Source organism: Culex quinquefasciatus, chromosome 3 (assembly GCF_015732765.1).
Source record: "Culex quinquefasciatus strain JHB chromosome 3, VPISU_Cqui_1.0_pri_paternal, whole genome shotgun sequence".
NCBI classification, from domain to species: Eukaryota; Metazoa; Arthropoda; class Insecta; order Diptera; family Culicidae; genus Culex; species Culex quinquefasciatus.
In genome coordinates, this window is record NC_051863.1 from 128,099,205 (window position 1) to 128,122,462 (window position 23,258).

General features: G+C 35.7%; 1 protein-coding gene across 3 annotated transcripts in view; it reads right to left on the bottom strand.

The window, feature by feature from the left end:
- The window catches only part of LOC6038835 (PAN2-PAN3 deadenylation complex subunit PAN3), a 102,620-nt gene that overhangs the window by 59,049 nt on the left and 20,313 nt on the right, over nt 1-23,258 (bottom strand). For all 3 annotated transcript variants that reach the window (XM_038258889.1, XM_038258891.1, XM_038258890.1), the window contains exons 3-6: nt 10,717-10,793; nt 1,540-1,632; nt 1,028-1,472; nt 640-740 (exon numbers count right to left, since the gene is read on the bottom strand). In XM_038258889.1, the coding sequence (XP_038114817.1) occupies nt 640-740; nt 1,028-1,472; nt 1,540-1,632; nt 10,717-10,782 (705 nt within the window). In that variant the 5' untranslated portion in view covers nt 10,783-10,793. The remainder of the gene's footprint in view (nt 1-639; nt 741-1,027; nt 1,473-1,539; nt 1,633-10,716; nt 10,794-23,258) is intronic.

The window sequence follows — 23,258 nt, forward strand, 5'->3', positions numbered from 1 at the left end:
ACTTTTCGCAGTTCTATTTTTTTTTCAAAATCAAATCAAATTATACGCTCTACTACAGCATTGCCTTGGCGTTCTCGATTGCGAGATTCCTACTCGAAACTAAGTGTCCGAAAGCTTGATTGTTGAGGCAATTGCAAACCTCTTTTTACACCTTAGCCTACATCCACCCCGGGATTCGAACTGACGACCTTTGGATTGTGAGTCTAACTGCCTACCAGCGACTCCACCGAGGCAGGACCCAGGGAGACGACTCCTACACTTTGACTAAGCTATCGACCTAACCCTTTGGGTTAGACCGGGGCCAACATTTACTTCCCCATCCGACGGAAGGCGTGGTCAGACAAAACTGGGTGAGAGGCAACCACGATTACCCCTACACCGCGGTCCCGGACTATTTTTTTTAAATATTGCAAATTTAATTATGAAATTAATTTAATTCAAACAGTTTTTTTCTAACGAGCATTTGACCCAACGTGCAGATAGAAAATCCAAAGTATTTTTTAAGTAAATAATTTTTGAACCGACCGGAAACGTTTGAAAACGGCTTTGTTAACAAAGCCTGTTGTCCTAATTTCGATTCAATTCATTCCATACATTGTCGAAACTAATTAACCTTTTTCGAATGTCAACAATCCTCACCTGATGAATGTTGGTGGTAATTGGTGGTGGTGATGGTTGAGGCGTGATTCGAGGAGATGTGTTCGTACTCTGGGGTGATTCGTTACGTAGTAAACTCCGACCTAAAAATAGTAAAACAAAGAAGAAAAAATAGGCGAGGATTAAACAATAGAAATTACAGCAAGGAAAATCTAGTCGCTATCATTTGGGTAACACGAGAATGTAGCAGAACGACGACGTTGGCAGCACTAATTATCAGCATGACAGGCGAATCTCGACGGAGGTGAAACTGCCATCCCAAAAAGTAAAGGTGCTAATTAGAAGAGCTGCAGCAGCGTTCCGGTTGGAATCCGGTGGATGTCAGAACACACACGTTTCCCTCAAACCCCTCCCCAGTTGAACAACTCACCCTTGATGGGCGTCACGGCGTAGGTTGAGCTGTTGCTGAGCGAACTGCCCAGGATACTGCTCCCGTAGCTGCTGGCCTGGGATTTGGCCCCACCGGAACTGCCCCCACCGATTCCACCTCCACCGCCTCCTCCTCCTCCTCCGCCCCCACCTCCCCCTACGCCCGTGGGCACGATCGCCGTCGCCACCGATGAAAGTTGCTGCGCCGACGGGGACTGACCGAGCAGGGCGGCGGCACCGGAACCAGTTCCGGCAACGACCACCGTGGCACCATTACTGGCCGCTGCCGCCGCCGCCGCTATCACACTGCTGGCGCCGACACCACCTGCCACTGGTCCGCCGGTGGTGCCGTTGCTGCCGAGTATCGAGTACGACGAGTAAAAGTTGGGTGATGATGATGTGTTCAGACGGTTGGTTGGAATGAATTCTGGCGACTGTGGGGTCACCTGGATTATATTGACGAAATAAGATAGGGTATAAGATGAAGAATTGATTTTTTAAAGGATAATTTACCTGTGATTTTTTAATCGATATCGGAGAGTCTAGGTTGAGTTTGCTGAGGCCCGAGGACAACCCATACGTTGGTGTCGAAACGTTCTGTCGACTCTGTAAATAATAAGAAGAAAATATATTTTGTCAGGTTTTATAAAAATTATTTGCAATCTGATATTATTACATCGGGTTCACCCTATTGAAAACGGTTATATTAAGTGCTATCCCGGGCAGACGGCAATAACAAAATTCATGCCATTTCGATAACAAATACTGTTAAAATAACAGAAATTGTTATGGAATCTTCTTGAAAAATCCATTTTTGCATAAGAGTATAGTAACAGTTTTTGTTATCATAACAAAATTTGTTATTGGTCTGATATTGGTTGAAATCCAAAACAACTTTGGAATAACATTTCTTGTTATGGAAGAATATATCCAAATGTTATTGGGATGATCGGATTAGTTGTTTAAATAACGAAAAATAATAACAAAGATTTGTTCTAAAAATTTTATTAGTCTGTTATTACAATAACAATCCAATAACAAAAAAATCATAACGACGAATAACAAATCTTGTTATCGATAACATATAATGTTATTGGCCAAGCATTTTCAAATAGCAAAAAATGTTATTCCCAAGTTATTTCCTTCTGCTCGGGATGAATTGAAGATCTGGCAACCCTGTCTCATGTTATGAGCACTTAAGTGATATGTGTGTGTGTGTGTGTGTGTGTATTTTTTTCATTCCGGATCTAAACAAAATCACACGAAATTTATGTTCAAACCACATAGGTGGATTAAGTTAATTTTCAAATTGCACTTTGCTATAAGAGTGCTTATGACTTGCAGGTTATAAAAGCAATTAAAAAATAATCAGTGATTTCCTGAATCAAATTTCTATGCTCTTCAACTTCCTGTTCAAAATCCGCAAAGAGGGTCGAAAATCCGTATGGAAAGGAAAAAATCCGTACATTGGTAGACTTAAGCCTTTTAAAATAAAACTTTTTAAATAAAACTAACTAAAAACAAGTTTTGCAAAACAGATTCAATTTTTTTGATTCATGAAATAAAGATTGGTGAAACCATAAATATGTATCTTTTGTTTTTTTTATTCATAAATTATTTTTATTAGGTCCTTTTAGGTACTGCGACTAGGTTAGGACCGAGGATCGGTTTGAAACAAATATATAATAAACAAAAATAACTCTTTATAATCCGTACGAGATCATGTAACTGACGAGCGTTACTTGGTCCAAGCGGGTCTTGCAGGTCTTGAACCTGCCGATGTACTCGGAGAAAATGCCCCACAGCTCAGCCGAACTGTAGAGCACCTCCCCGGCTTCCTCTTCAGTGGCTCCACCGCCTCGGAAGCCACCTTGGCTGCTTCCTGCGGGTCGAGGGCGATCCTTCGCTTTTCCGTCCGGAACTGCGCCCGGCAGCGAATGGAACTCCGCCGGCGTAAACGCCGGAACTACTGGACTCTGCTTCTCCGCCTTCTTTGCCGGCGGTTTCGGTTTCAACGCCTGCCGGCGCCTCCGGATGAAGTCCGAACGCTTGGGGCAGCTGCGGTCCGTAGCTTCGTGGGCTCCAGAGCAGTTGGCACACCGCTTCGGCTCGGCTTCTTGGACTTTGCACTCGTCCGTCTTGTGGGGACCCCCACAGTTGTTGCACCTCCCCTTGAGGTGGCAGTTCCTAGTCCTATGACCCAGCTGCAAGCAGTTCCTGCACTGAGTCACGTTCGGCCACTTGTTCCGGTAGGCCTCCCACCGGATGTGAAATGCTTGCAGGAGCTTAATTTCACTCAGCTTCTTGAGGTTGGTGTACTTCTTGGGGAACGTAACAATGTACGGGGTTTCCGTCGATGAGGCGAACTCTCCTTTTCTCTTGATGGCATGCACCTCCACAGCATCCAGGTTTTGCAATTCCTTGAGTTTCTTCTTGACGAATTCAGGTGAAGCCGGTGAAAGTCCCCTGATGACGACACGGAGTTGCCGCTCGCTTCGTTTCTCTTGGGTATAGAACTCCACTTTGTTCAAGATCAAGTGGGCCCGTGTAGTTTCAAAACGCTCCTCGGAGATACACAGCAATTTGATCCCAAACGGAGTCGGCTTGTAACTTGGCATGGTTGTGCACGGCGACATTACACTCCTCAGCTTGCCGAAGCTCATATTCTTTACCACCAGAGGAGGTGGTTTCTTGGCCACTGGAACCGGTGGGACGCTTCCTTTCCCGGCTGGGTTTCCTTTGTTATTGTTGTTGTTGTTGTTCTCCACCAGCGGGCTGAACTTGTTGTTGTTGAGGAGCTGTTCCTCGTTGCCGATGTCGGCTCCGTCGTCACTTGTCTTCTTCCGCTTCCGCGTTCCGACATCGGGAAGAAACTCGTCGTCGGAGGAATCTTCCACCTCCATCCACAAGCACTTTTCGCGCAGCAACAACAGAGGAAAAACGCGTCCACCACGTTGAGCTGTCAAACGGGTTGTGATGTATCTTATTCCATATCTGTTTTCTAAATAGGTCCCCCCGAGCAGACGGAAATAACATGGGAATAACATTTTTAATATTTCAAAATACTAGGCCAATAACATTTTGTGTTATTTATTACAAGATTTGTTATTCGTCGTTATGATTTTTTTTTTTTGTTATTGGATCGTTATTGTGATAACAGACAAATAACATTTTTAGTTATTTTTCGAACAAATCTTTGTTATTATTTTTTGTTATTTTAACAACTAATCCAATCATCCCAATAACAGTTGGAGGTTTTCTTCCATAACAAAAAATGTATTCCAAAGTTGTTTTGGCTCTCAACCAATATCAGACCAATAACAAATTTTGTTATGATAACAAAAACTGTTATTAAACTCTAATGCAAAAATAGATTTTAAAGGAAAATTCCATAACACTTTTTGTTATTTTAACAGTATTTGTTATTGAAATGGCATGAATTTTGTTATTACCGTCTGCCCAAGATCCCCGGGCAGACGGTAATAACATAATTAATAATATTTTAATAACAAATCCTGTTAAAATAACAAAAAGTGTTATTATTTTATCCTGACGTTCAACTTCAAGAAGAAAAAATAATAACAGTTTCTGATAAAATACCAAAATTTGGTATTGAAGTGATATTATATTGAAAATGTTTAATTACACGTTATTAAAAGGAAATGTTATAATAAAATAATAAAAAATAATAATAACAAAATTTGTAATTCGTTCGGTATACTGACTTAGAAATAAAATTACCATAAATCGCACAAATGGAAAAGTTTCTTAGTGTCCATAACACAATCTGTTATTATTTTTTTCCTTTGTTAACTATGTTTTGATCTTTGGGATATTTTTGTCTAATTTCGTCGGGGTCATTATTTTGGCCATGAAATGGGGTCCTTAAGCTAAAACTATTCTAAAAAGTTGAAATTTTGGAAGTTAATTTTTTAAATTATTTGATATACCCCCTAAGGGACTTTGCTTAAATTGGCTAGAAATATGGGATAATTTTGACCAATTTTGTCGTGGTCATTATTTTGGCCATGAAAAGGGGGAACTTAAGCTAAAATTGTTCTAAAAAGTTGAAATTTTGAAGGTTGATTTTTTTTTAATTATTTGATATACCCCCTAAAGGACTTTGTTTAAAATCGTTAGAACTATAGGATAATTTTGACCAATTTCGTCAGGGTCATTATTTTGGCCATTCAAATTAAGCTAAAATTATTCAAAAAGTTGAAATTTTGAAAGTTGATTTTTTAATTATTTGAAATACCCCCTAAGGGATTTTACTAAAATAGGCTGGAACTATGAAATAATTTTGACCAATTTCATCGGGGTCATTTATTTCACCATGAAATGGGGTTTCAAGCTAAAATTAATCCGATAAAATCAACTTTTGAGAGTTCATTTTTTTAAATATTGTTATAGTCCCTAACGGAATTGAATTTTTTATTGAAAATTTTTGAAGTGTGAATAACAAAATTGTTATTATTTTCACAGAGCCAGGAAGTCGGAGTTGACGTTAAAGTTCGAGCAGGAGTGAGACCTCGGAGACTGCATCGGATTCAGCAAATTTTCAGCAACTTTTACTTGGAGTCGGAATCTGTGAAGTCGGGTATTTTTGGAGAGCTGAAGTCGTCGTTGGCGTCATATCCTGCATCCAGAGTCGGAGTTGTCTTCAAAGTATGGATTCAAAGTCGCTTGGAGGTTCCCGACTCTGCAGCCCTGACTAGTACAGAGGAGTTATGGCTACTGCAGGTTTATTTGCAAATTACAAATAAACCAAAACAATAACTTTTTTTGTTATGGAGACATACCAGTTCAATAACATTTTTTGTTATTATGCTGCTCCACCTCTCCGTACAAAATAACAAATCTTGTTATTCCTTCATGATTCCTTCTGTGTTATTGGTTTGTTATTGCAATAACAACATAATAACAGTTTATGTTATTCTTCGCACAAATCTTTGTTATTAATTTTTGATATTTTAACAACTAATCCGATCATACCAATAACATATTTCGATCTTCTCACAATATCAAAAACTGACCTTCCCAAGTTATTTCCGTCCGCTCGGGACGCCAGAACAACTTTGGGAGATCAGTTTTTGTTGTAGAAGAATACTTTCAACTGTTATTGGGATGATCGGATTAGTTGTTAAAATAACAAAAAAATAATAACAAATAATTGTTCAAAGAATAGCTAAAAATGTTATAAGTCCCCGGGCAGAAAGTCGCATCATGGGACGAACAAAAAAATAACTTGAGTTGATTTTGATATCATGGCATGTTTGATATTTGTTCCAAAAACTCTTAAAATGCGCGCCGAAATCTATGTTCCTTTCTTTGTTTGTAGACTTTTTATCATTAGTTGATAAATTTTCATTTTCTCATGATATTACCGGACTTAGAAAAAAATCGAAAGCCGAATTATTTTGGGACTTAGAAAAAAAATTTACCTCTTTATCATGAGATGATATAATTTTGTTTTATCATGTTTTTGCTGGACGTAGAAAAATTTCGAAAGCCAAATTATTTTGGGACTTAGAAAAAATTTCGAAATCTTTATCATGGGATGATATTATTTTGTTTTATCTTGATTTTGCTGGACTTAGCAGAATTTCGAAAGCCAAATTATTTTGGGACTTAGAAAAAATTTCGACTTCTTTATCATGATGATATTTTTATCTTGTTTTTTTTGTTGGACTTAGCAAAATTTTCACTCCTCGACAAAATTTCACTTTTCCGACACTTAGAATATTTTTGAAAACCCTGGATTATGAGATGATTTATAAAATTAATTTTTTTTTCAGGCGGGACTTACCTAAAATGGCAGTTTTGTTAATGGACATTTTTATTGAGTTTTTTTTACTTTAATTTACTTTAAATACACTAGTTAAACTAATCACATTGAAAAGTATTTTACCGCATACACTCAACCCCCGGTGGTTGGTCACTTTTTCGTTTGACACTTTTTTAGTTTGTACCCCGTTGGTTGGTCAAAGTCAAACTAAAAAGTGACGAACTGTCACTTTTTACACGGCGCTTACGCACACTATCAAAACAAGCGTTTGGTAGTGTGTGTGAACTCTGTGTAAAAGGGATGTCAAACTAAAACGTGACCCCGTTCGTTTGACAACAGTTGGTGTCAAACCATCGGGGTTTGAGTGTATAAAATTTCATCGCAAAGCGCAAAAATGAGCCCACGCGCTCGCTCACTGTCTCTTTTCTCTCTTCTTTCGTTCACTGCTCGCACGCAACGCGCGCGACCTGTCTTGACAGGAATCGGCAATCGGCAGACAGACAGCTTTTGCGTTCGTGGCGGGCTGGTTTGTTTACGTTTTCGCGCAGTAGTTTTCCGCGGATGAATTATAGTCCGCGAATCGCCGCGGGTTGTGAGTACGTTCTGTGGCCGAGGTAGTGTGTGTTCGTTCGTTCCGTGGTGTTCGAGACCGTGATATGTTGTGGTTAAGTGATTGTTTGTGTTTTTGTGGCTGGGGGCGAAGAAAAGTTTCGCTCCGTGTTGACGGGTGCAAGGAAAGTTTCGGCCACCGCTGCCCCAGAAAAGTAATCCTCTTGCTCAAGATGCTGCTGTGGATTAACGAGGAAAGGATTTTGGCGGATTCGCCAGGACAAGGACAAGGGTTTGTTTACGTTTTTGGTGCAGTAGTTTTCCACTGATTAACAACAGCCTGCGAATCGCCGCGGGTTGTAAGTGCGTATTTTGGCCGTGGGAATGTGCGTTCGTTGGTGTCGTTTTATGTGAGAGTTGCGAAATGTTGTTATTTATGTGAAAGTTGATGTTTTTGCGGCTCTGTGGAAAAAAAATTACGTTAGCGAAATCCTCCTGCCTACATGCCGCTTTCCATCGTTCCTCCTCCTCCTCCTGCCGGTGATGTTAAGACGTGGATCAACGCCGGAATGATTTTGTCGATTTTGACAGTTTTCGGTGGAGGAAAACAGCAGTGTCGATTTGTTTTTGGTTTTTGTCGTCGCGTCATCAGAATCGCGATTTGTGGGAAACCGTATTTGATCCGTGTGTTTTCGAGTGTGTGCGTGTGATTGTTTACGTTTCTGCATCATGGTGGTGATTGGGGACTGGACGTGACACTGTGACATAGTTTCGTTTTGGAGTGTCAGCGACAGAAGGATGAACCTTCCTCTTGTGATTCCGGAGGAGGTGATTCAATTGAGTGGCTCGAAAGCAGTTTCACGGAGGAGGATGAGTCCACCTGAAGCGGCTACAGATGTTGTTTCTACTAGTCAAGCCGACAAATATTTTTCGACGATTTTTAAAACTCAGATAAGTATTGCTTGTTTTCTTTTTCTTTGTTTACTATTGAATTTTTAATTATTCCATAAATTTTGTTTGAGAATTGATGCTTTGTGTTTTATTTTCTCTTACAGATCTACTAACGGGCATTTTCTGGACATTCGGCTTCTAGAGTTTTGTTTACTTTGACCAATCAGCTGCAAAAATGAATTGTGCTGCAATCATATGCTCTCTGGATGGATTGGATGAGGATTAACAAGGTATGTACGAGAATTATTATTTCAAAGTGAACCTATCACTTCAGTTTAGAAATTCTTTCAAACATTTCAATGTTTGTTTAGCAAAGTTCAGTTTTTCATTCTGTTATTTATGCTGATTTTGAATACACATTATTGACTTTTGACAGATTGATATAAAATTCTTAAAATAAATTATTTATTGATAAGGATTGCATATATTTTTTTGATTCTTTCCTTTAAAGACCATATTTTTGTTTATTTTTTTTTTTTGTTCGGGAATTTTATAAATTTGAATGTTTGTATAAGACCGAGCCACGTTGCCCAATTGTAACGCTTCCGCCTTGACAATATTTACAAATTTCTACACTTTCAAAAAGGTTTGCTAGAATTTCAGGAAAATTTTCAGCGGCCAATGCAAATAAATTAGTGCATTATTGATTTGTTTAGTTCAATTGTACAGATTTTCGAAGCTTTTCTTTGACTTGGCTTTACAAAAGTTTGATTTGTTTTAATATTGTTAGTTGTATGCAATTTTGGATGTAATTTTTTGCTGCCCCCTGATTTTTCGGGCAAATTTCGAAGGGAGAAGTGACAAAAACTTTAAATAAAATTTGTACCAGCCTTACTTATTCACACTAAACTTTGAATTAATTCGAATTATACGGCAAATGATACAGTCATCCCACATATTCGGAACACCCACAAATTCGGAACACTTTTGTGATAATTTGTCAAAAGCATGCCAAATGCATCTTTTCTGTGTACCCTACTATTTTTAGGACCTTTATTTGGACATTCCTTTGCTATTTCATTAATATAAGTAGAACTTTTAAACAAAAAACTGCATTTCGAGACCATTTTATTCAGAGCAGCAAAACGCTGCTTCCAAATTGCCTGTTCCATAATTGTGGGATGTTATTGTGCCTCCCACAATTGTGGAACACCTGAATTAACTGATATTTTCACAAAAAAGTTAGCAGACCATTCATAAAACATTACTAAGCATGAGTTTTATTGGTTTCAGAATGTGAAGTCACTTTTTTTAAAATATGTACCCCAGGAGCGATAAAAAGATTGTTTACATCGTAAGAAAAAGTGTTCAATTTTTGGATTTCAAGGGTCAAAGTTTTTCTTCAAAACTTGATATAAAATGTTAAAATTTGCAGTTGTTCAATACAGCATTCGAAAGATCGCAAAAACAGCTTTCAAATGAAGGTAAAAGCGAATCATTATGTTCAATTATCGATTTTCTATGATTTTTTGAACATTGGCCGATCTGTAAACTGTTCCGAATATGAGGGATGACTGTATACAAATATTTAAAAAAAAATTAGATAGTCATTATGTTTAGTCTTCCAGCAGTTTGTTTGCTAGAGTTTTTAATTTTAGGCTTATTCAATAAAAATAAATTTTACTTGAAAATCACATTATATCATTAAATTAATTTGTTTTATTAAAATACAATTGAAAAACAGTCTATATGAAACTTATATTTTCTTACTATTACGCTTTCTAAAGCCACCAAATTATTACAGAAAAAAAATATCTGGAAACATCACAACTTGTTATGAAACTTTTATGTTTTTGTATGATATTTTTCGCCCCATATTTTTCCAGGAAAAAAATGAACTGGTCGGGATAATTTTATGTTTATGGATGATATTTTTCCGCACCATAGCATGATAATTTGAAGTTTCCAACACGAACTTAAGTTGATAATTTTTTGATATGCGTAGAGTAAATTATGTTCGCGTTTATGTTTGATTAACTCTTAACTGGAAGTTAACAGGTACTTGACATGTTTGTGTTTTTGCAAACATGACAAGTTTTCAGGAAGATGTAACTTTCTGCCCGGGTCTGTTATTACAATAACAATACAATAACAAAAAATTCATAACGACGAATAACAAATCTTGTTATAAATAACATAAAATGTTATTGGCCTAGTATTTTCAAACATCAGTTATTTCCATTTGCTCGGGCAATCAAATTCAGAAGAAAAAAAGACTTTTAATTGAACTCCTGATCCACCACTTACGAAGATGAAACGATTTTTATAAAGTTTGAGGAAAATTTGAAAAAAAATGGAAAAATTTATTCTTCAAAGCAACATGCACAAGTATTATATTTCATATGACGAAACCATTAATAATTGGCAAAACATACCTACGTTTCGTAGGCATATTTACTTACCATATAGGTTGCCAGTTTGCTTTCGGACGGGACTCCATTAGGCGGAGAGAAGAATATTGGATCCATAGCCCGGTGGCCTGTAAAGCAACGCAGAGAATAAGAAATGGATTAAATTTCGATTCCAGCACAAACAAAAATATTTATTATTTCAAAAATCCCAGCTACCCATACTCTTTCCTAGAATTGTTACATTTTCGATGTGAACTCTCGATTCCTAATCCTTGCGTCCTTCATAGAATGCGGAAAATGTAGTGGGATGTAGTAAGGTTGGTTGGTTGGGGATGTAATGAAACAAAATCTATTACACTTCGGCCTGAACACCCACATCTAAGGGCTCTCTTGCAACTATACGAATGGGACATCAACCAAACCCACGTTCGAAACTGTTTCTACTAAAGAGTTACTCTATTCTGATGAAGCATTACAAGGTTGTGAACTTCTGTTCGTCTTTATTTATTCGAAACTTAAATTTAATTCACTTTTTTTTTCAGAGGTCAAAAAAAATTGCGCAAAATTATAAAGTTAGCTTCAAAAATTGTGCAATAACTATTTAGAATTAAAAAAAACATCGTCAAAAAGAAATATTTGAAATATTGGAGAACAAACCTTAAATATTTTCCAACCCTGTCTTTTGTTAGGACAAATTACATAAATTTTACAACGCTGAGCAGTTCTCTAGGATTTCGGTCATTCGATTTTTTTTGTATTTTTTAATCCGACTGAAACTTTTTTGGTGCCTTCGGTATGCCCAAAGAAGCCATTTTGCATCATTAGTTTGTCCATATAATTTTCCATACAAATTCGGCAGCTGTCCATACAAAAATGATGTATGAAAATTCAAAAATCTGTATTTGAAGGAATGATTTGGTGTCTTCGGCAAAGTTGTAGGATATGGATCACACTGAAAAATAATACACGGTAAAAAAATTTGGTGATTTTATTTAAACTTTATCACTAAAACTTGATTTACAAAAACACTATTTTTAATTTTTTATTTGATATGTTTTTAGAAGACATAAATGCCAACTTTCAGAAATTTCAGGTTGTGCAAAATACCGACCGAGTTATGAATTTTTTAACAATACGATTTTTCAAAAATCGAAATTTGTCGTAAAATTCATTTTCGATGTAAAATCAAATTTGCAACAAAAAGTACTTTACTGAAATTTTGATAGTGCACCGTTTTGTTATAGCCATATTTGCGATTTTTTGAAAATAGTCGCAGTTTTCATTTTTAAATTAGTGCACATGTTTGCCCAGTTTTGAAAAATATTTTGAAAAGCTGAGAGAATTCTCTCATATTTTGCTTATTTGACTTGTTGATACGACTTTAGTTGCTGAGATATTGCAATGCAAAGGTTTAAAAACAGGAAAATTGATGTTTTCTGTCTCACCAAACAACCCACCATTTTCTATCGTCAATATCTCAGCAACTAATGGTCGATTTTCAATGTTAATATATGAAACATTTGTGAAATTTTCCGATCTTCGAAAAATATTTTTGGAATTTTCAAATCAAGACTAACATTTCACAAAGGCCAAACATTCAATATTACGCCCTTTTAAAATGTTAGTCTTGATTTGAAAATTCCAAAAATATTTTTTTCGAAAAGATCGGAAAATTTCACAAATGTTTCATATATTAACATTGAAAATCGGACCATTAGTTGCTGAGATATTGACGATAGAAAATGGTGGGTTGTTTGGGTGAAACTTAGAAAACATCAATTTTCCTGTTTTTAAACCTTTGCATTGCAATATCTCAGCAACTAAAGGTCGTATCAACAAAGTCCGAATAAGCAAAATATAGAGAATTTTCTCAGCTTTTCAAAAATATTTTTTTCAAAACTGGGCAAACATGTGCACTAATTTAAAAATGAAAAACTGCGACTATTTTCAAAAAAGTCACTTAAATATGGCTATAACTTGAAAACGGTGCACTTTATCAAAATTTCAGTAAAGTACTTTTGATTGCAAATTTGATTTTACATCGAAAAATGAAGTTGAAAATTTTACGACCAAAATTTCGATTTTTGAAAAATCAGTATTGATTAAAAAATTCATAACTCGGTCAGTGATTTTTGCACAACCTGGAAATTTCTGAAAAGTTGGCATTTTATGCTTTCTAAAACATATCAAAAATAAAAAAAATTAAAAATAGTGTTTTTTTGTAAATCAAGTTTTAGTGATAAAAGTTAAATAAAAATCACCAAATTTTTTTACCGTGTATTATTTTTTCCAGTGTAGTCCGTATCCATACCTACAACTTTGCCGAAGACACCAAATCGATCAAAAATTCCTTCAAAAGATACAGATTTTTGAATTTTCATACATCATTTTTGTATGGACAGCTGCCGAATTTGTATGGAAAATTATATGGACAAACTAATGATGCAAAATGGCTTCTTTGGGCATACCGAAGGCACCAAAAAAGTTTCAGCCGGATTAAAAAATACAAAAATTAAAATTGAAGAAAAAAGACCGATTTCGTAGAGAATTGCTCCGCTACAAACTGCATGTCATCAAATTTGATTGAGATTCATTTTTTTTATATAAATGTATATTTGATAATCATTTAGGCATTCTGCGAGCACTGCCACGAGTTATGAAGACATATTTTTTAAGAATAGTGCCATACACAAGAGAGGAAGGCAGCAATCATCCCCAGGTGGATTAAGCAAGGAACATTTGTGACAAATTATTCCAAATCCATCACGAAGTGGTCTCCAAGTCTGGTGGTTTGCCGAAGCGCCCCACGAAATCGAGGTCAATCGCAATTGCAGACAGCTTGCAAGATAGACAGCCAGACATCTTCATCACCATCATCACCTACTTTGCATTGCCGCCCTGATTTCGAATCTCAACAGCTGATTGAGAAATTCGCGACTGTAATGGAAATTGTGTGTAAATACTGTGCCCATCATCTTGCTCCATCAATTTTTTTTATGTTACTGAGGAAGCTTTCCTCCCACACCACCGCAAAACCCCATGTGGGAAAGCTTTCAAGGAAAAGCGCCTTTTTTCGGTACACAAAAACAGTCGTTTGGTGTAATTTAATCGAAGAATAAATTTAACCTTGGGCTTATCCTTGCCTTCTGTGGGTGGATCCCCCCGTCCCCCCTTTTCCCTCTTTGTGGGGGTGTGTGTTTAGTGATGGGGGTGGTTAAGGAATAAAAGGAAGAAGCGAGGAATTGACATTTCCGACATTTGGCCTTTCAAGATGTCGGTCGACGACGTCGTTGTAACTAGTGCGTCCATCCCGGGAATTCCCGGGACAAAATTCCCGGGATTTTTCCCAAACAGGGATATCCCGAATCCCGGGATTTTTCATAATTTGTCCCGGGAATTCCCGAAATTAAAAAAAACAATTTTTAGTCTGGAAATTTAGATTTAGTTGTGGAAATAGATGAACAGTTGAATACCTCATAAAAGATAATAATTTTAATGCATTTTAACTTGTATTCGGCATATATCAGCATGATTTGGTAATTAGGGAAAACTGTTGAAATTTTAGTTTACCGATCTGCAAAATGCCTAGCGCTTTAAAAAAAAGATTGAAATACCCAGGTATATTTATGATTTAAAATAAAAATCTAATCAAATTATTTTTCATCAAACAGTGCCAGGAGGGGCAAATCAGAACAAATGAAACGAATTAAGACACTTATTTAGTCATTTTTTGCATGATGTTTTGAATAACTTTGGTTAAAACAGGAACAGAACAAAACAGTTTCACAGATCACCGATTTTTAAATTTTTTGCTTTAAAATCTACTTATCTATCCAGACTGTATTCCTGTTTTTTCCTAGTAACTTAAAGATAATTTTTAAAATATGTTTTTCTGCAAAAGTTTTTTTTGTTGTAAAAGTTGAACTTTTCAATACAAGCATCAATAAGCAAATTTTATATTTTTTTTTTATTTTAACGGTGTATTTATTTACTTATGGAAAAAAAATCAATTCAAAAGTCGCTAATTCAAATTCAAAACTTATCAAAACTTATCTAAAATTTTACATTGACTGTTGTCATTTTATTTGTTGTCGCCTCTTGTCTTTTTTTAAAGATATTTTCAAATAAATTTTTTAAGCTGTCATATAAAAAAGAAATATATTTAAGCTTAAAAAACATAACAAATATAATAAAAACATAGATTTTATGACTGTTTCATAAATATCCCGGGATCCCGGGAATTCCCGGGATTCCAAAAATATTTTTCCCGTTTCCCGGGAAATTCAAAACCCGGGAAATTTGGACGCCCTAGTTGTAACATGACGCATGATGCGGCGCGCTATGTGTTCACTTTGCGTATCAAATGATGACGATGCGGGGAAAAATTATGGGAAAAAGAATGTGTTTTCTAGAGAATGGACGGAAAATCAGAAACAAATGAATAAAGTTGAAGCTAGAGCATGTGCGGTGGAGTAATCCAGTCTGAGGCTGGTGAATGTAGCATAGCCACCTCAGTATTAGTGTTGGTTATGCCGTTGCAGTCTTTCGGTTCGTTCCAGGATCTTTAGGAGGAGGTGAATGGTGTCACGTTTTTCCACCTGTTGAGGTTTTCCCAGCTGTAGAATTGTTTGTAAGTTGTATCAGTTTTTTTAAATCCTACTAAAAGATATTTCATTTTGCTTAAAAAAAGTAAATCTGTCCCTGTTCCTGAGGGGAACACTCGTGAAGAGTATCGGGGCCGGCATTTAAAAAAGCGGATTCAGTGACAGTTTATTAATCAACTTAATGTTAACATGTAAAGGTTAATGTTAACTAGAGCGTTCAATTTCCCGCCCGGGAAAAAAATCCCGGGAATTCCCGGGATTTCCCGAAAAAAAATATTTCCCGTTTCCCGGGAAATTCGTAAAGTTTCCGGGAATTCCCGAAATTCAAGCGAAAGTATAATTTTTCTTAAATTCTTGGAACTATTTTTTTAAATTGCTCTGAAAAAATAATAAATGAACAAACTCAACATGATTTTGTTCAATTACATGTATTGTTTGATTTATATATAATTAATCAAATTATCAGAAATTATGATATCTGAATTATTTCTGATGATATTAATTTTTGAAGCAACTGGGAATAGATCTTGCTTAATGAGTATTAAATTATAACAATTAGGTAAGCTTTTAAAAGATTGATGTTAGTTCATCAAAACAATATTAACTCCTTAGCTCCAAATTAAAATTGAGATTTTTTTTTACGATTTTGTTTACCATGATCAAATAAGATGGAAATCGAATTTCTGCAAAAAGAATTAATTCTATTGGTTGAATACCTAGTACTAAAGAAATTACAATTTGAAGTAAAAGAATTGTGGAACACTGGTGCAACTACAGGTGTTAGAGGGTTAAATGTGAAAAAATAGAAGACTTTTTGTGGAATGGTGTTAATTTATCGTATAATTTATGTTGCATGATAGTACATAAAAAATCATTGAAAAATTACTTTCTATTGTTTGTTCTCAAAAAATGCAAAAATATATTCAAAGCTTGGTTATTTAGAGTAAAACCAACACTGAAAAGCTTTACCATTTGTTCATGAGCTGAAACCAGTATTTGTCATGAAAAACATCATTTCTGCATGTTTTTTTCTCATTTCAATAAACTGGTCACAGAGGCAAGTTTAAAATTTCTCATCAAACAATACCAAAATACATTTTCTTGTAGTTTAATGATTTTTTACATGCAGTCAAGCTGTTAATTGATCTTCACACTTATTTAAAACATTTATGTTGATGTCCTGTACAATCTTGTTGCATAAAATTGATAAAAACCAAGATCATAACAACTTTCAATAAATTTAAAATTTCCCGGGAAATTGGCTGAAAATTTCCCGTTTCCCGGGAAATGAGTAACCCCGGCATTTTTTTTTTTTCAAAAAAAATGCAAATAAAATGAAGCGAGTTGTTTTGCTTGCTTCTATCTCATCTAGGGGGTTTTCTCAAAATTTATTTCCCCCAAAGAGCACTCAGCTAGCAAAATTTAAACGTAGAAATATGTACTCTCCCTGCAAAGGCTTATGAATTGATCTCAGTTGAAAGGTTCTCCAAATCTCTGAATTGCAAATGAAACATCCCGGAACAGAACTGTTAAATTATAATACAGTCGACTCTCTGGCTGTCGATTTTCTCGATATCAATATTGCTCCATCTATCGATGAATTCTTCAGTCCCTTCAAACTGCATACTTCGATTGGCTTTATGCCTCGATATTTTCTCTTGCTTGAAGGATCTCTTCCTCGATGGTCCCTTGGATTCTGTTTGCTTTAAAAATTTCTTCCGGTTGTCAATATTGTCACTATCTCATGGCTTGCATAGACATTTTTCTTTGCAAAACGAAGCTTTGAATGGTGTTTGACATTAGTTTGTTTTTGTTTGCTGTACGTTGCCATGATTCTCTCCCATAGCTGGGTACCGTCAGTGGGGGTGACATTGGGTCTGGGGGGTGAGATTGGGTCAAAGTAATTTTTTACGGATTTTACCATTTCTCAGGTTCTTCTCAATGAAACTGAATTCTGTTAAAAGGGTTGTGTAGGGGACATCTTAAGATGAATTCGCTGAAAAAATCTCGTTCCAAGAACAAATTCTATTATTTTGGCAGCTGTCTAAAGTTGAGGTACGTTTTTGGCCAAAAATGACCACTCGTTTGAAAATCTCCACTTCAAACATTGTAGCATGTCAATACGATTCCCTCGAACAAGCAACACTGTTGGATGACTTGTTTTTACCATATCATTGTATTTGAGCATCATTTTAGTTTCATTTGACCCAATGTCACCCCCTCTAAGGGGTGAGATTGGGTCAATTTTCAAACAATTGGCATTTAAGGTAGTGTTCATTAAAATCCACCATATTTTAGGAAAATGTTAGTAAACTATCTTAGAACAAATCTACGTTGAAAGATTTTCGATGTTATTTAAATTGTTTTTGTTGTTAAGAAAATACGAGAGGAGTATCGTTTTTTGACCCATAGTCATCCCCACTGACGATACCAAGAAAAACATATTTTCAATCGAGTCTTCATTTTGCATCGTTCTTTAAACTGATGATTCTCTTCCTCGACGGTTCCTTAGATATTGACAACCAGAGAGTCGACTGTAAAACACAATTTGAAATTGTAAATAAGTTCTATCTCCCCCACATTTATCGATAAATTTCAAAAGTGGGCACTAATTTAAAAACTAACTTAATCCACCTAAGTGGTTGGTGCCTTCCTCACTCTTTACCAACTATTGGTGATTCGATGGGTTTGGACACAAATTTCATCAAATTTTTCTTAAAATCCCCAAAAAAAGAACAACAAATATCACTTAAGGGGTCATAACTCGACACAGGGTTGCCAGATCATCAATGTTTTGGACTCGTTGGAAAGGTCTTGCGATTACCTAATCAACGATGTATAGCATGACGATATTTGAATCGTTTACCGGTCACTTATCAATCATCCGGATAAATACAAAAGCACATTTTTTAACTACATATAGAAACATTATAAAAATCAATAGGTACGTAAGGAACCTTAAACCAAATCGAATGCAACTGGTTTGACCAAAATCGGTTCAACCAGTGCTGAGCAAACTCAGTGAGAATTATGGTCACATACACACACACATACACACACACATACACACACAGACATTTGTTTAGTTTTCGATTCTGAGTCTTTAGGTACACATGAAGGTGGGTCTACGAGTTTTCTGTGATAAGTTCATTTTTAGAGCAGGATTATAGCCTTACCTCAGTGAGGAAGGCAAAAAAAATGAAAAACTGCGACTATTTTTAAAAAAGTCACCTAAAAATGGATTTAACTTGAAAACGGTGCACTTTATCAAAATTTTACTGCGGTACTTTTTGATTGCAAATTTGATTTTACATCGAAAAATGAAGTTAAACAATTTTTGCGACCATATTGGATTATTGAAAAAATCAGAAAAAAATTATAACTCGGTCAAAGATTTTTTGCACAACCTGTAAATTTCTGAAAAGTTGGCATTTGATGTTCCCTAAAACATATAAAAAAAATTAAATAATAAAAAAGTGAATTTTTGCAAACAAAGTTTTGGTGACAAAAGTTTAATAAAAAAATCATCAAAAAAAATTTTACCGTGTATAATTTTTTTCAGAGCAGTCCTTATCCATACTTACAACTTTGCCAAGACATCATATCGATCAAAAAATTCCTCCAAATTATTTTTGAATTTTGATATAATATTTTTGTATGGGCAGCTGCCAAATTTGTATGGAAATTTATATGGACAAACTAATGATGCAAAATGGTTTTTTTGGGCATACCGAAGGCGCAAAAAAAGTTTCAGGCGGATTAAAAAATACAAAAATTAAAATTAAAAAAAAAAGATCGTTTTCGTAGAGAACAGCTCACAGAATAAAACCTACTTGGCATAAGACGATTGAAGACGTATGAAATGTCTCTTTTCTATAATTCCTGACTGGATTTTAACAAATCTGGAGTTTTTTAAAAGGTCCAATAAACCAAATTTCCAGTTCCACAAAATTGAAACTCAAAATAACAAGTTATCAATTGTTCCGGGTTGGACGAATGGTTAAGCTGTCCGCTTTGTAAGCGGATGATCATAGGTTCGATTCCCATCTTCTCCAACCTTCCATCGGATGGGGAAGTTAAACCAGCCATGGTTGTTGTTAGGCCTTTAAGTCATTATAGGTGTAGAAGTTGTCTTCATGCCATAAATACAAACAACACACCAAACCTAGCCGGCTTCGGTGGAATCGCTGGTGACGGTTGGACTCGCAATCCAAAGGTCGTCAGTTCGAACCCTGGGGTGGAAGGTTCCCTGGAGTAGGTAGAGGTTTGGATGCTCTCCCCATTCAAGCCTTTGGACTCCAAGCTTCGAGCAGAAACTTGCAATAGAGACCACAAAAGACCTGGGGACGTTAATGTGAATGGTTTGATTTTTTGAATTAGCGCTTGAAAATTCAAAGAATTAAACTGATTATTTCTTAAATTTTGGCCATAAAAATCTTGACAAAAAAATTGATCCATCTTTTCAAGTATTCCTCACCGGTGAAGAACAGCCCGCTAATTAAATTAAATCCGTTCACGTGGGTGTCGTTAATCACGCCAGATTCGTCGTCACGACCTGAATGATTACGACGGTTTTGGATTAGTGTGCTTAGTGAGGCTAACATACCACGAGCAGCGGTGCTGGATGATCCCTCAAAGCAAAACTTATTAGAGTGGCGTTTTTTTCTTGAGCGATAATGATTATGATGATGGTGATGATGACGATGGGAGGGATGGTTGGTCACATTAAAAGCAGAAATAGGGCAAAATCACGGCGCAATGACTTGGGGGTTTCCCCGTTTCCACCCCGTCACGACGATTTAGAAATAAAGTTCTTTTGTAGTTTATGCCAAGCACAATTGAATTCTACCACGGGAAATTTATAAAAATTTCTTCAAAAGAGGCTAAACAAATGCTTCGTCAAACTCTAGAACAAAATAATCATTCCTCACGTAATGCAAATGCATCACAAAGTGTACTTAACTAATGATTACAGCTTAACTGAGCGGCAAAATTGTTGCACTTCCATGAAGCAGAGAGTTACCCTTCTGCTGTAGCACAATCTGCCACGTGCCACATCTCATGCACATATAGTTGACTGATAGAGTTGGCTTATCATTACTTTGCGATCGTTTCAGTGCGTTACTAATCATTGTTTAATTTTCAAGCTTTTCTCATTTCTACTGGCTTTTCGGAAAGTTTGACTGAAGTTAGTTTTCCTAGTATTTTCTTTGAATAAGTTTCCAACGAACCGACACAACAAACCACCTTTCAAAACCTTGGATGGTTTCGTTCGGAGTTTCAAGTACTCCATTAGCAAACCATTTGCACCTGTGCACAGCTTGTTTTCAAGTACAATGCTTGCTGCAGGGCATCACAGCAGACGCAGACCCAGGGCAGCTCAAGCAGAGTGCCACCGGTGCTGGGTCATAAACTGTTTACAGTTATTAAACCTCCGCGAGTACACACGGAGGTACACCGTATTTTGTTTCTGCCGAGGCTGCTGTGCTGTGGTTGTTCGGCTCTCAATGGGGCACACTTTGTTTATTGGAGCTGCACGGAGAAAAAAGAGTTCCCAAAATCGTGTACAAGCGTTCATGAAAATAAAAACCACGAACAAAGTGTTCAAATTTCATGGTACGTTTATCGAAATCGTACCATGGGATTTGAACAGTTTGTTCGAGGTTCTCATTTTCATGAACGCTTGTTCACGATTTTGGGAACTCTTTTTTCTCCGTGTGGTGGGTACTTGTCGAGGAATAGTAGAATACCAGCAGACTCCCAGGCATAGGAAGTGAACTGAATCGTAAACGACCCCAAAAAGTGAACCATCAGAGTAGGGCGAGGGTTTCACGTATGATGGGGCCGAAAATGAACAGCCGTTGGTTGGTTTGGCATTTCTGGAGTTTTTTTTTGAAAAGGTCCAATAAACCAAATTTCCAGTTTTTGCTTTTTGGGTGTTTTCAGAACCACCTTGAGTCAGGGGTATTAAAAAACACCCAAAAAGCATAAACTGAAAATTTGGTTTATTGGTCCTTTTAAAAAAAAACTCCAGATTTGTTTTTTGGTTGAAATCATTTTGGCTTGTATAATTAAACGGTTTTTGGATAAGTCTGCTGCAACTATTTCATTTTCATTTGAAGACGAAGCTTATTTTTTCATAAGACATCTCTTAAACCCGAGGTTATAGATCATTGAATACTCAAAAAACATCAAGGCATTGCTAATATATTTTATGATTAAGATGTTGTTTGCTTTCACCAACTAAAGTTGTATCACATAAGTATAATCATCATTTAGAGCCAAAATCTAAACATTCAGAAAATTATAGCGAATTGTTTCTCTTGTACAAAGTTGATGAGCATGCCAATCCAAACAACTTTGTCGATAACAACGAAAGCTTGAAATCTAGACCATCTAAGTCTTCGTAGATACCGAAAACCGAGGTAACATTGATAGGATTTTAATTTATTTTTGGAATATTTTCCAAATGGTAAAAGACAATAATTTTTTAAACATGTACTTGGGTAGGCCACACAAGGTCCATTCGCTATTTTTGAAAAAAAGTTTTTTCAATAGGGTTTAAAAAAAATATTTGTGTTGAAAATTCTTATTTTAAATACCGGGGTGACTATGATAGTAATAGTTTTTGTTGTAAAAATCAGGTAAAAGGTGTTCAAATTTGTTTTTTACGTCGAATGTACCATCGCTAAGAATGCTGATTTAGTCTTTAACAAAAAAAAAACCAATGTTTATATTTAGTTAACTAAGTTTTTTCTTATAAATTTTAGGTTAAATTGCTAAACAGTCAGAATTTCACCTGAAATTTGTTAAAAATAGTTTGGGTTATAAAATTATCAATTAATATTGCATTTTTAACTGAATTAGAAGCACGAATCAAAAGTTTTCACATTTTGTATAAAATTTGTTCTGCTGAAAATGCCTTCAAATTTGGAAATTATACTTGATTATGTTTAAAAAACACACAATTTGTATTATTTGCTAATTTATTTTGCCTTTTCCTGTCCGAAGCAACCGAAAATTCATTCCGTTTTCCAATTTGAAATCATTTTCATTGAGAAAAACATGACACTTTGAAAACATGAAAATAATGCTATTCATCAACGTTTTCTTAAGGGGTTACATACATGTAGCAAGTCAAAAATTTGGTAATACAGAAAATTCAACGAATACACCAAAAAGATGATTTTCAATCACTCCTGAAAGTTTCATGAAGATATTTCGTGACTAAACTGAGTTTGAGACGATTTAATTGCAAAATTTTGCCATGCGCACAGCGAACTGTTAAACTTTGTAAACGTTTTTCTCTAAACACTGAGTTTATTTACGGGTGCCACGATATCTCAAGATTGGATGGGCCAAATTGGCTGAAATTTGGGGTGAAGACGCTAAAGATATATCCCGTGTGCATGACGAAGCCCGATTTTAATTTTTTTAAATACAAAAATCAAAAACTGACGATTTTTTATATGAAAAACATCAAAAATATTTTCATCTTTTATTTAAATAAACTTTTTGAAGATCGACCTTCGTCATGCACACAGGACTGGTTTAACGTGTCTTTACCATTTTTTTTAGAATTAGCTAACTTCAAATAGCTATATCTCGGTAATGATACAACCAATAGTCTTCAAAATTGTGTTGACAATAGATAAAACTGTATATTTTAATGCCCTGAAAACAGATTTTGAAAAAGTTTAAATGTATGCTCATACCAACCTCTGACCTTTTTTCCCATTTACATGTATGTAACCCCTTAATTATAGTAAACTAACTTTTAATTTTTTTCAAAATTAAATGAAAACTTCTCTTAGAAGGACCTAGTACCTTTCTTTACCCCGGTCAGTATGGTTCCATTCAATTTCGTACGTATTTATTTGTACTCTTCATTTTGCGAAAAAATCTCAAACATATCAAAGTCCCCCCGTTTTACGGTACTTAATGTTCCATTTTTTAACGTAGCAATTCAGGGTTAATTTTGAGAGAAAA